Source organism: Eptatretus burgeri, chromosome 10 (genome assembly GCF_056783735.1).
Source record: "Eptatretus burgeri isolate ZD-2024b chromosome 10, Ebu_testis_v1, whole genome shotgun sequence".
NCBI lineage: Eukaryota > Metazoa > Chordata > Myxini > Myxiniformes > Myxinidae > Eptatretus > Eptatretus burgeri.
In genome coordinates this window covers 79,408,284-79,421,862 of record NC_140970.1, presented here as the reverse complement: position 1 = coordinate 79,421,862, position 13,579 = coordinate 79,408,284, and the positions used below count along the sequence as shown (strand labels likewise).

Below are 13,579 nucleotides of genomic sequence, written 5' to 3'. Positions count from 1 at the left end.
GGGGAGAGGATAGGACAAGGGATGGGGGGGGGAGGTAAGGAGGGTTGTTGAAAGAGTGTGGGGGATTGCAGAATAGCTCGGGGAGGGGGCCACATGAGGAGGAGAAAAGGCTTTGTGGTGCTGGCGGAGAGAGGGGGACAAGAGCGGGGGAAGAAGGCAGTTGAGGATTTGAGGAGGTGGAGTGAAGAGATGGAAGTGAGAGGGCAGTGAAGGAGGCAGCTTTGTGGATGAGAGGGGGGGCAACTTTAAGAAGGATGAGTGAGGGGGATGAATGGTGGGAGAAAGGTGAGGGGAGAGTTTTTGAGAGAGAAGAGAGGGAGGCTTGGAGGGAGAAGAGTGGGATGGTTGCTTTGAGAGTGAGGCGTGAGAGGGGTGAGTTGGCACTGAAGTTAGAAAAAAAGAATAGTTGATGGAAAGCGAACATTCATAGCAAACTGGGGTTTTTAAAAAAAGTTTTAGGTCAGAGATGTGATTAAAGACATTTCTTGATGGATGCAATAAACAGGGTTCATAAACTTCCATTAAAAGAAAATTCCAAGAGTTTTCCAGGACAATAAATTAAATTTTCCAGGAGTTTTTGGCACCATTTTTAATAAAGTCAAAGTCATATTTTGATCAGTGTCATATTTTGGAACTTGCCTTGCATGTATTATATAATTAACGCATAATTAATTACAGTACCTGATACTTTTCCCAGATTCGGGCATGTATATCCATTTGTTTATTCTTCGTATTTTGATTAAGACTTTCGTCGAAGAGAAGAACATAACCATCTTCATCAGAATTTTTTTTCGTTAGTTGATGCTTGAAGTACGGTGCAATACTGTAATTGCACATGTATGCACATTTTCGCTCACCACAGGAGAAATGTTTCGCAATTTCTGAATCTGGAAACATCTGCGTGAACAAGGACGAGACATCTGTACATGAATTAAAAGAGTAGTGGGAGTTCACCACTTTAAGAGTCCACAATACTTCCGATGTAAGGCGATCGTTACGGCTGACGGATGAGGTTAGTGGCGCAGTTGAGGGCTTCGGTTGCGTTGGAGTTGGAGCAGCTGTGCTCCCCTGCCTTTCATTTGCCTTCAATGATCCAGAGAAGAAATCTCGAATGGTGCATCCACCAGCTGCCTTCTTTTGCTCCAGTAACTGCTTGTATTTCGATCCTTTTCCGTGGCTCCGAATGGCAGGCTTGCCCATGTTTGAAATGTCGAAAATCTTCAGGCAGATATGTGCACTGTATTTATCTGTGCTGCACGCCAACCAAGATACGTATTCCGGATGTTTGAGCCAGCGCTCGTTGAATATGCACTTCCCGGGAGGCATAGTTCACGATCGTTGAAGTGTGTAAACAACAGTGTTGGGCACAAAAGCGATAATCGGATAACAGATAATTATCGAAGTTAACTTTTTTATCGTTATCGGACCAGTTAACTTCCGATAACTCGATTTTTTAGTCCGATAATGTCCGTTAACATTTTTATCGTTTTACTTTTTTTCACCATCAGAACGATGAGATCCGACGCCGCCATGATTTAGGAAATAGAACAACACAACGAGTCAACTTCCCGCGAGATTAAACTTGCACAAGGGGCGGAGCCTGTGCTCACACAGTTTTATGCGCATGCGCACGGCACTCCTCGATGGCGATGCGAGCCGACGCCAAAAAATGCTGAGGCGCTGTATAAGTACTACGAGCATGGAAGAGCCGTCGGTTTACTGGCGGGAATACCAATCTTTACGTAATTACAAAAAAATAACGGTTCGTGTTTGTTGGAAATACATTAAAATTGAAGAATTAAAAAAATATATATGTAATTTTTTTTTTTTTACTAACAGCACGTTATAGTGTCATAGACTCTAAAAAGACGCATAATGCTTATTTTATTCTTGGATTCTTTTATTCTTCGAGACGTTGACAAGGTGATCGTCGGAAATCCAAAATATAATTTTGTAAGGAGTTTTCAGGAGTTCAATTTGATTTTTAAGCATATTCCAGGACATTCCAGGATAGGAATTGAATTCCAGGAGTTTTAAGGACTTTCCAGGAGGTGTGCGAACCCTGAATAAAGGCGAATTAAGAGAATGGGGAGAAGAAATGCTGTAACAGTTGGATTTTTTGGGCAAGGTATGAAGGAAAGATCGAATTAAAGGGGCTGTCACACCTTGACGTTTTAGCCAGCGTATGGCAAGGTATCAAAATGTTTGGAAAACACTGGCGTACGCTGAACTATTGATGTTTTTTAAAAAAGTTTTTGGCATATTCATAACGTGTTGGACGTATACATAACGTATTAGTAACGTACACAGAACGTTTCAATCACATATAGATAACTTATACCAACGAATGCTGAGCGTGTTGTCGGCGTTCACTACCTATGCCCAACGATAGTCTAACTTATGCATAGCGCGCGGCAGCGTATCGCCGACGATCACGTGGCGGAGGCTATTAATAGGCTGCGGCTCGACAACTCAAATCATAACCGCACTCGACATCGAAGTGTGAAGCCACTGTCACACCTTGACGTTTTAGCCAGCGTATGCCGACGTATGAAAAATTTGCCGAACCAAACTGGCACACGTCGAATACGTTATGGGTAAATTTTGTATACGTTAAGAGCATGCTGGAATACGTCGTAGTACGCTGGCATATGTCGTCATACGCCGAGTACGTCGAGAAATTTTCAGCATGTTGAAAATTTCTGGACGTACTCGGCATATGACACATGTTCCGCATACGCTGGCCATAAGTTGTTGGCACATTACGTGATCGTTGACATACGTCGACACACGTTACTGGTAAGGTACTCATAAGTCGAACACGTCAAGGTAATGGTTAGCATCAGTGTTCCAGACTCCCTGTTTTGTTTTTTTTCTCTTCGGGATGACGGTGATGTTGACACTTCTATTTCTAGTGCGGTTATGATTTAAATCGTTGAGCGGCAGCCTTTTAATTATATTATATTATAACTGCACTAGAAATCGAAGTGTCAACATCACCGTCATACCGAAGAAAAAAAAAACCCAGGGAGTCTGGAACACTGACGCTAACCATTACCTTGACGTGTTTCGACTTATGAGTACCTTACAAGTAACGTGTGTCGACGTGCGTCAACGATCGCGTAACGTGCCTACAACACGTTACTCATAGGTTAGAAATAAGTTTCGGGTACGCTAAACATTACCTCGACGTGTTTCGACTTATGAGTAACTTACAAGTAACGTGTGTCGACGTGTGTCAACGATCGCATAACGTGCCTTCACGTGTGTCAACGATCGCGTAACGTGCGTACAACACGTTACTCATATGTTAGAAATAAGTTTTGGGTACGTTAAACATTACCTTGACGTGTTTCCACTTATGAGTAACTTACAATTAACTTGTGTCAACGATCGCATAACGTGCCTACAACTTATGGCCAGCGTAGCGGAATGTGTGAGTCATACACCGGCATACGTCGTAAAATTTCAAGCATGCAAAAATTTGAGGACAACCACAAAGTACAACGATTAAAGCCAGCGTACTACGACGTATGGCAGTGTTTTTCAGCATGCTCTTAACGTATACAAAAACTTACCCATAACGTATTCGACGTGTGCTAGCGTTTTAGAAATTTTTTTCATAAGTCAGGATACGCTGACTAAATCGTCAAGGTGTGACAGCGCCTTAAGAGCAGTCTGTTTCAATAGAAAAAGAGTTGTGAATTATAATAGTCATGAGTACCACATGTGTGAAAGAGGAAGATGAAGCATCATTGGTTAGATATATTATATTATAAGAGCTACTTCTTCTACCTCTTCTTCTTCTTCTTCTTTTTCTTATTTTTTGAGAGTTTTCATCAGATTAGGTAATGGGAGGTTGTAGAAAAAAATTGTGAGGTGAATGGTGAATTTGGATCGGTAAACACAAGGGGTGGAAACAGATCACGTGGTTATGGGAAAAGCACGTGGCTCTGGGAAGTGTATAGTCAAAAGTGAATTTGTTTATTTATTTATTTTAAATAAGGATTGCGTAACATTCGGAAAAGGGAAGGTTGAAGTGAAATCGTGGAGGTGTATGGTGAATTTGGAACTGTAAACGCAGAGTAAAGCTGCTGGGTCGATGAAATTTACCAGGAAGAAAGGAGAAAGCCACGTGGTTACAGGAGGTGTATAGATGGAAAGGATGCAAGGAAAATTATTATTTTTGATGGATTTTTGAAGATTAAGTAAGATTCGGGAATGGAAGGTTGAAGAAAGAAATTGTGAAGGTAATGGTGAGAGAGGGTCAGCAAAAGTAGAAGAAATATGGTGTGCTGGCAGAAAGAGGATGATTTAGAAGAAGAAGAAAAGAGGAAGAAGAAGAAGAAGAAGGATCAGGACTCGTGGGTATGGTCGTTGTTTTTTCCCCATTTAAATTAAGACAAGAAACAGTGTTTAGTTGGGAGTGATGGGGGACGTTGGGAAAGTAGGAATTGAAGGTAATAGGGAGAGAATATAAATAAAAACGATCATACACCTCGAGGGGAAGGATGGGTAGGCCTCAAGGAATCCGTTAAGGCAAGGTCAACGAAAACTCACAAAATAGCACGAATTTTGAAACAAAACCGAACCAGATCCACATAGAAACATGTAGGTGAGAAAATAAGCAGTTAAAACGTCACATATAACAACTGGAAACTTAATTTTGAGAAAGTCGGCAGAGACCCCTGAGAGAACCTGCCGTTGCTGCAAACCCAGAACCGAAAGTGATTTAATTTAATTAGTTTCACACAAAATTTTGTGTGCACAAAAATATTTACGATTGAATAATAGGTGAAGTTTCACCCCAAAAGGTCATGCATTCATTCTCATTGATGAAAAATGCAATCCCTGGAGTTTTGGCTGCATAATACATACACACATATACCACAGCTCCATTATAGTATGATGATGATGACAGAAAGATTTTGTGAAAATTCCACAAATAAGGTTAATGAAAAAACCGGAACCCCACTGCACCTCATCCTATCACCACTGAGCCTTTTCTCCTCCTCATCCGGCCCTCTCCCCAAGCTACTCTGAAATCAACCTAACCCCTGTCAACACCTGTCCCGACCTCCCCCCCTCCTCCCTCGTCCCACACTCCCCCTCCCATGCACCCAAAGCCTCCTACCCTCCCTCTTCCTTAACAGTGTGGACCTCAAACATCCGGGGCCTTCGCTCAAACCTGACTGATCTTTCCATACAGGTTGCCACTGACAAACCAGACAATCTTCTTAACCGAAACTTTCCTCCCTCAAGACATCTTCTGACTCCTGAGTATCTCTCCCTGGTTACTCCCTCCTCCGGTATGACAGCCATGAGCCTCGTCCTGGTGGTGGAGTTGCTCTCATCAAAAACTCTATTCCTTACTCTCCATGCACTGCCCTCACTCCCACAACCCCCCCCCAACCCCCAGGAATACCTCTGGCTATGGCTTCCGCTCCACTCCAACCTCTTGTTTATATGTGTGTTGTACCGTCCACCAAACAGTGATGACTCCATTTACACCTCGCCTGACAAAAACATGGACCAATTTCTATCCTCTCATCCCAACTCTCTCTTCCTCATGTGTGGTGACTTCACTTGTCATCATGTCAGTTGGCTGTGTGTATGTACCTCTCTCACCTTCCATGGCACTTGAGAAAAATACTTCTGCGACTCATTGGGACTGACACAATCTGTCAACTTCCCGACCCGGATCTCAACCAATGGTACTCCATCTCTTTTGTATCTCATTTTCACCAATTTCCCAGAAAATATCTTCTGTTCTTCCTCAACTCCAATCGGTTCATCTGATCACATGCTTGTCAAAGTAGACATCTCTCTGGCTGTTATCAGAGAACCACCTCAGCACGTCAAATCTGGCATTTCACTTAGGCCGACCAGCAGTGACTTCAAGCAACGATCAAACTTCTAGACTAGTCTCCCATTTCTCGTTTCTCCGACATCAACTCGTCCTGGGAATTCCTTCAAAGAAACTTGCTCTCTCTTATTAATAGATTTATCCCATCTCGTCATGAGTTGTCATACCCTTCCTACCCCCCCCCCCATGGTACATTGATGCTTGTGGTGAGGCAGTCGTCCTGAAAGCCTTATGGAAGACAAATCAAACTGAAGGCAATCTCAGTTCCTTCCACAAAGCTCGGAACAAGTGTGTGTCTACCCTCAGGAGAGCCAGGAAACAACATTTTTTGAATCTCAAGTCTGAACTCTCAAACCTGTCTCCTTCCTCCAAATCCTGGTGGCATCCAGTTAAGTTTGTTTATGGTGTATGTTCCCCCCTCCATCCCATCCCTTATCTCAAATGGCCACAAAGCTGACTGCATGTGAAAACGCTGAATGTCTCAACTCCGTGTTTGCTTCTAAATAATCTGTCCCAAACCAATCTCTTTTCTGTACCCACCTTACCCAGTCACACCCAGCTGTTCCTCGACTCTGTGTCCTTTTCTCCCAACAAGGTGGAGATTTTGCTGTCAAACCTCGACTGATTCTGCAACCAACCCAGACAGCATCAACCCACGTGTCCTAAAAATCTGCTCTGCTGCTCTTGCTCACCCTCTCTCTCTGTTCTATTCACCCTCTCATTTGCTCAAGGTCATCTGGCATCTGCCATCTGCTTGCAAATCAGCAAACATTACCACTCTGCATAAAAAAGGTGCAAAAACAGATCCCTGCAACAACAGAACAGTCAGCCTTCTTCCAATCATCAGCAAGGTTATGGAATCCATCATCGCTTCTGACATTAAATCCTTCCTCTTCTCCAATGGCCTGATTTCCGATCATCAATTTGGATTCAGTCACTCATCCGTCACTCGACTCTGGATTGCTGCTCCTGCTTTCCCAACAATGGATGGAGATGCTCAGCGCTAGACATGAAATCAGAGCCATCTCCCTAGAGATATTGCATGCATTCAATACGGTCTGGCACCCTGCCTTTCTCACCAAACTCTCTTCCTATGGTATCCAAGGCAATCTCCACTCATGGCTCGCAGACTCGCCTGTCACAGTCAACATGTGGCCCTTAATGGAATGCTCTCAGCCCCTCTTCCTGTCCAGGCTGGAGTTCCTCAAGGCAGTGCTCTGGGCCCTTTGCTTTTTCTGGTTTTCATCAATGATCTCTTCGACTGTCTGGAAAATACTCTTTATCTCTTTGCTGATGAGTCCACCCTCTGCCGTACCATCTGTCATCCCTCAGATTGGCAAGCAGCAGTCTCTTTACTCTCTGCAGATCTGGATAAAATCACAAGCTGGTCCAACACTTGGAACACGTCTTTCAATCTTGACAAATCTCTCACTCACGCTGTGTCGGTCTGAAAGGACCATCTGGAACTCCCCCCCCCCTCCACCCCTCCCCATCTACATTCTCAACAATCCTCTTAAAGAAGTCCTTTCATTCAGGCTTTTGGGCCTCACTATCTGCCATGATCTTTCCTGGGTAAGCCACATTTCCAAACTGGCCTCCAAAGTCAGTCACTGATTGAGCATCCTCCATCGTGCAAAGACCTTCCTTGGCACACCTGAGCTCTTGACCACATACAAAGCTTTCGTCCACAGCCTGATGGAGGACTGCTCTCCCCTCTGGGCTGGTGCTCCTGCCTCTCAAATTTTTCGGCTTCATGCTGCGGAAACCAAAGCATTTAGGATCATTGGTATCTCCCGCGATGAGGCTGCTTTGCGTCTCTCACTGCAGACATATCGGTGGTCTTTCTGTCTTCCACCATCTCCTCTCCGTCCTGCCCCACCCACCCCACTCTATCTGAGATGTGTCCCCCCAATATTTCCGCAGGGCGCTGAAGGTCCGCCAGCAACCCCCTTATGGTAAAACTACCAAAATCAAGAATCACTGCTCACCCTTCATGCTCTCCTTCCACTTTTTTCCCACATTTGGAACAAACTCCCACACTCTCTTCAATCCCACTCTTGCCTCCAGGTCTTCAAAACAGCTGTTCACCACCATCTCTTATCTTCCCCCATCCAAAACCATGATCTTTTCTACTCCCCATTAATCCACCCCAAACTCACCTCCTTCAAATTCCCTGCTTTCCTTCCTGAAAGTTCCTGTAGTCCAAGGACCTAAAAGTCCCTGTAGTGTCCATCTTGTTTACCCCGTGTGTCCTGCCCCATCCCTCTCCCTTCCACAAATCTCCTAATGTCTCTGTTCCCCACTGTTTTGTGTTTCGCTCTCCCACCCCTCTTGTCTCCTGTTTTATGTTATGTGTGGTAGCTCTTATACAAGCCTTTACATTGCATATTAAAAAATAACAATAATAATAAAAGAGCAAGTGGATAAGAGGACTCCTGGAAGGTTGGTCAAATGGAAGGGAGTGACTAGGAGAGTACCACATGGTACATAAAGAAGGATGGCTGTGCTTGCATGGGGTGTGTGCATGTTCCTTCTCCAAATGTGTCATGTCTCCTTTTGCTTCCCCCTCCCATCTCCATGTATCTTGTCCCTATTTCCTACCTGTGCATGTGGGTCCAAATGCATCCATCATTCTCTGTCACTTAAGTGAGGAAAAAATACCCCAAAATGTCGTTTTCCTACGCGTACAACTTCATCACTCTAATTGACTGCCTGGACATGTAGTGATGGGTTCTGGTGTTGGGTGGACACAGGACACAGGCTACATGCACAGAAGTGTGTGAAGTGTCCTTCATTGGGTCTGCAGTGCAAACGATTTGTGCCTCATGTGTCTTGTCGTTGATATGATTGCAAGCTATGAGCAAATTCTGTACATTTTTTTGTTGTGTAATATCCGAGTCTCCTTCCATACAAGTAAAGAATGAGTTGTGGGGATAAAAAGTATATGCAGTTGATTATTCAGTCTCAAACTTCAAAGACCATTTGGCATACTCAACACAGGTTGAAGACACGTTTTTAGTGTTTTTACTCCTGAGTAACAATAGTGGAGGAGTTGGTGATGGAAAAACATGAAGGAAAGAAATATAAAAGGGAAAGAGGAAAATATTACAGCTTGAAAACAAAGGACAAAAAGAGGAAAAGGGTGAAAGTCATGTTGGGGGAAGGGAGAGGGGCGAGAGCAGGCACGTCTATTACACATGTGGCACTCCCACTTCCTCTCCCTTGTCTTGTCACTCTGTCACTACAACTTGGAAGAGAGATGGTAATATAATGCTGATTTCTCAGACATAGCTGCCAAAACACCTCCATTTTTCATTCAGCTCCATATAAGCACTACTTTCCATACCTCCATTTAATGAGTGTGTGGATGAGATGGGTATAGCCTTGCGCAGCAGCCAGGTGTAGCAGGGTCATTCCTCTGAAGCTCTTCGAGTGCACCAACCTCTCTGAGCGGCCCCACGATCCACTACTCATCATCTTTTCACAAACGAGGATGATCCTCTCCTCAAATGAACCGGCAGACTCTGTGCAACCCTGCTCAGAAGGCCGAGAGTACAGTGATCACAGTAACACACAGCGTGGTTTCAGCCTCTGCATAAAATAATGTTGGATTGCAAAATTGTTTAAAAAAATAACTGATTTTAATCTTGGCAGTTAAGCATGCACACTTTAATAAAAAATATCAAAGGCAAAGGATAAAGACCAGTGTCTGCAGTGGGAAATTGTGGGTTATAATTTCCGAGGCCTTGGGTTATAGAGTACATACTCAGGATAAATAATTAGCATGATACTGCAGCTGCATCAATGTGTGTGCACTGCGTATTGCCTTCCACAGTTTGTACCTTTAATATGAGCCATGAAAACATGTTTACAACGCACTTTGCACAGCACATATTCCATGATGGCCCTTCAACAGCCAAGACAGTCTATAATATTTCAACAGATCTATCACTGATGCTTCGGGTGTTTGTTTTTTACTTGCCATCTACAGGGACATTTCTATCAACTATTCCAATTTTCTCGTGTCACTCCCACTTCCTCTCCCTTGTCCTGTCACTTTTACTGCATTCCTCGTTTTTCTATGGCCTCAAATGATGCAGTTGTGCTCATATGTTCAAGATCAGGCAAAGTCACTGACTTCTTCAATTGTGATTGTGCATTCTTCTTAACTTGTTTTTGATATGGCTTACTATATATTTCACACCATGAGTCCCCCCTCTCTGGATGCCAATTTATTGCTTTTCCACAGGCTCTGCCAGACGCTGGCATTTCTGGATGCTCTGTGGACATCAATGGCTGCACTCCAAGTGTGGCCGAATGCCTCACATATCAGTTTGCAGCTTTGCGGGGTTCATTCTTATCTGAAACCCTTGTACCATTTTCCATTCACTCAAAACTTTAAATAGTAGTGGGCCAGAATAAGGCGTGCATGTCACACATTAGAAAGACGGTGTGCAGGATAGTGTTACCTATGCGAGGCACAGATAGCCTGACTTCGGCACAACCATCCCCAGTGACAAAACACATGCTGACAAGGTTGCTGACGCAATGACTGTCCCCCCTCTGCATTCTGTTGCATCTTCCAGGGACAGTTTGGATAACGATAGGCATACGAAGCCTGTGATGTGAATGCACTATATATATAACTCTTCCGGAAAAGATAATTGGATCCTCTATTTTCCGTTCCAAGTAAGGAACTCTGGGCTTTCCTGAAAGTAGCACAAAGTTTTTGACCACAATAGCACAATGATATAACTGGTCCAACTAAATGTTCCTATTTCAGCTGAAGACAGCTTTGTATTAATTTCTTTCTTTGTCAGTTCTCTATTTATCAGGAGAGCTCTTTCCTCTGCCATCACACATGATGAAATGCCATGTTTGTTTGTTCCATCATCGTGCAGAAGTGCTGGCTTGGAAACATTGTATTGGTATGAGTTGCCAAACGACCTCTTCTTGTTTTCTTGATTGATGCAAACGAAACAGTGTTTTAGATACTGAGGAAGTTCTCAGTCCTATAAAGCTAGCAGGAGGCTAAACAAAGGATGGGCAATGTCATTGGAAATACACAAGAGCAATGGCGTATTTGTTCGCTAACTTTTCCATTCACTGGGACATATACTGAGTCTTGCCAGAACCAAAAACAGAAACACAACAGGTGTCTAATGTCTTAATGCAAGTGACGGGAGTCAAGCACTCGGTGGTTTTAAACATATTATTCATGTCCTGAGGTCTTTCTAAAAACAACAACCAGAAACACACCAGGCAGCCATATCGTTCCTCTTTTTTATTAGCATTACCTGTGTGCTCCCAGCCTCTCCTCCAGCTGTTTGTGGTTTCTGTTGTTGAGTTGCCGTCATCTCTGCCATGCGCCGCTCCATCTGCTCAAGACGCTCCAGGATGGACATCCGGAATTGGTTGTCTGCAGATGACAAGAAACGTTCAAAATAGTTGCTGGGAAAGCTGAATACCACAAGGACAACCATTTGCTGTAAATTAACATAAATTCTAATATCAGCGTATCATTTTATACGCATTTGATGGGGCGGCCTTATTTCTCCAGTGCCATCCCTAAATATGGAGTACGACCATACTCCATGATTTAATGTGAGCGATGAGCTAGCATTTACTGGAATACACAATCAGAAACTGCAAAACATTCACAGATATAAAACTTTTGAAAGAAGAAAACCCTCATCGCTGCACTCAGCCCAAGGCATTTCAGCTTGCACGCATAATGATACTGAGGCTTGCACGCATAAGGAATCAATCGCCTAATTTCCATGGACCACTCAACCCAAGTCAAAAACTCGGGTTGGAGCTGATCCAGGTTCGACTGCAATCAGCATTCACCTCCATTCACAGAATGTACACCATTACTTTGTTTCCAACAATCCAGCCAAATTTTTGTTCAATGGACTAGTGAAGATGAAAAAAACTAAGGAGTTAAAAAAAAAGCGGCACGAGAATATTAAAACATGCAGAAAGCATTAGAGAAGAAAGAGGTTGCTGCAGATTAAAAGGACGAGATGTGAACAATGCCAAGAAACAATTGAGCTCCAAGGTGTGTATCGGCTTGCTAAGCCTCCCACTATAGGATAGGGGGAGGCTTATACTTGGTGTTGGGTTTGTTTCTACATTTATTGACCCCAGTATTTAATGGTACCTCAGAGTTTCTTTGATGACCTAGGAGTACCAAACCACCATTTAGCTTTTTCTCTCTTTTAGTCTGCCAATGTCCAAGGACTTTCAGAATTAAATTTTGCATCAATAATGGGAATAACGAATAATCCCAAGTGGGACAGACGCTCGTTTCCCGATGGAGGGCAGCTGTAGTCAGGCTGCACTAGATGATAAAGAGGGTCTTCTTTCGGGTTTTAAGGGTCTTTAGGGTATTTGGGTTCAAAGGGTCTTAAGGTTCGAGAGGGTCTCAGTGGTCTTAACAGTCTTCAGGTTCTAAAGAGCCTTAAGGGTATTAGGGATATTAAATGGTCTCAGGGTTCTGGAGTGTCTTAGGGCTCCAAAGGGTCTTGAGGGTATTAGGGGTCTTATGAGGGTTATTAAGAGGTTTAAATTAAACATTGAAACCTCGCTTGAGATGATGGAATTTCAAGATATATGATTGACATGCAAACATAGATTACATTTTGAGTTCATTATTAATTATCTCACCATCTGCATGGAAATAAAAAGGGCTCCATTCGTTTTTGCGGATTGATGTCATGAATCGTCATGCCGAATTTCAAAACTATCCGTTGAACCTCCTCGGAACGGTAGGGGAAAAAGAAAATATACCATCAGAGATGGGGAATCCCCTGCCATTGAATGAAAAAGGTCATACATATTCCAGATAATGAGGGAGGTGAATTGGAATCAAGACACCATTTGGTCATCATCTCGAAAAAGTTCCCCAGGGGTGAGGAACGTAGTAACCAAAAATAATTGAAATCAGATAGGCAGTTTTCCATTTATTACAAAAAACTTTTTTTCAAGATGGCCACCCCAGTCGGCCATCTTGGATCCGGCCACACCCAAAATCAATAGGGTTCTTCCTTTTCAGGTGGTACATGTGTGACCCAAATTTCAAATCGATATGGCGAACAGTTTATGAGTTATCAGACTCACAGCTATAAATGTTGACGTCCAGCCAGCCAGCCGAACGGACGGACGGACGACCCGGGTGACAACAATATCCCCCTTCCGCCATGCGGTGGGGGATAAAAAATGGTAGACTGATTGAAGGAAGGATGAAGTACATCGTTATGGCTTTCACAGCTCTTCTCGACTCCCTAGTAAACGAGCGAAAAATTATGTGGGTTGGCATAATTTTATTTGACCTTGACCTAATTTTGTCGTGACCCAATTATAAGCATTTTCACATTTTTCACCATAACTCGACTAAGGTTTGTCCGGTCAGATCAAAATTGTCCTCTCTAGATGGCCTAGCGCCCCAGAACAAGGTGCATTTACGATTAATTTACATCATAACCCTCCAAGTTAAATGTCATGGTCAAATGGCAGTCTGAAAAAACATAACGCGGAAAAGGTTAAATGGAAATCTGCAAAAAACACAAACGAGGTTTTTGTCATTGCTCAATTTTGTCAATGCAGAATCTCAAAGACTGCTTGGCCTTCCAAGATGTTGTTTTATCATAATAGTGGACCTCCACTAAAGCTGTGCACCTGATATTTGATTCATGTCCTTGACCTACTTTT

At 43.3% G+C, this 13,579-nt stretch overlaps 1 protein-coding gene across 6 annotated transcripts in view; it reads right to left on the bottom strand.

Annotated features, from left to right (window-relative positions):
• LOC147018921 (calmodulin-binding transcription activator 1-like) overlaps positions 1-13,579 on the bottom strand; it is a 754,305-nt gene that overhangs the window by 32,891 nt on the left and 707,835 nt on the right. For all 6 annotated transcript variants that reach the window (XM_085899044.1, XM_085899046.1, XM_085899043.1 and 3 more), the window contains 2 exons: positions 11,164-11,285; positions 9,213-9,400 (listed from right to left, as the gene is read on the bottom strand). In XM_085899044.1, coding sequence (XP_085755170.1) covers positions 9,213-9,400; positions 11,164-11,285 — 310 coding nt within the window. The remainder of the gene's footprint in view (positions 1-9,212; positions 9,401-11,163; positions 11,286-13,579) is intronic.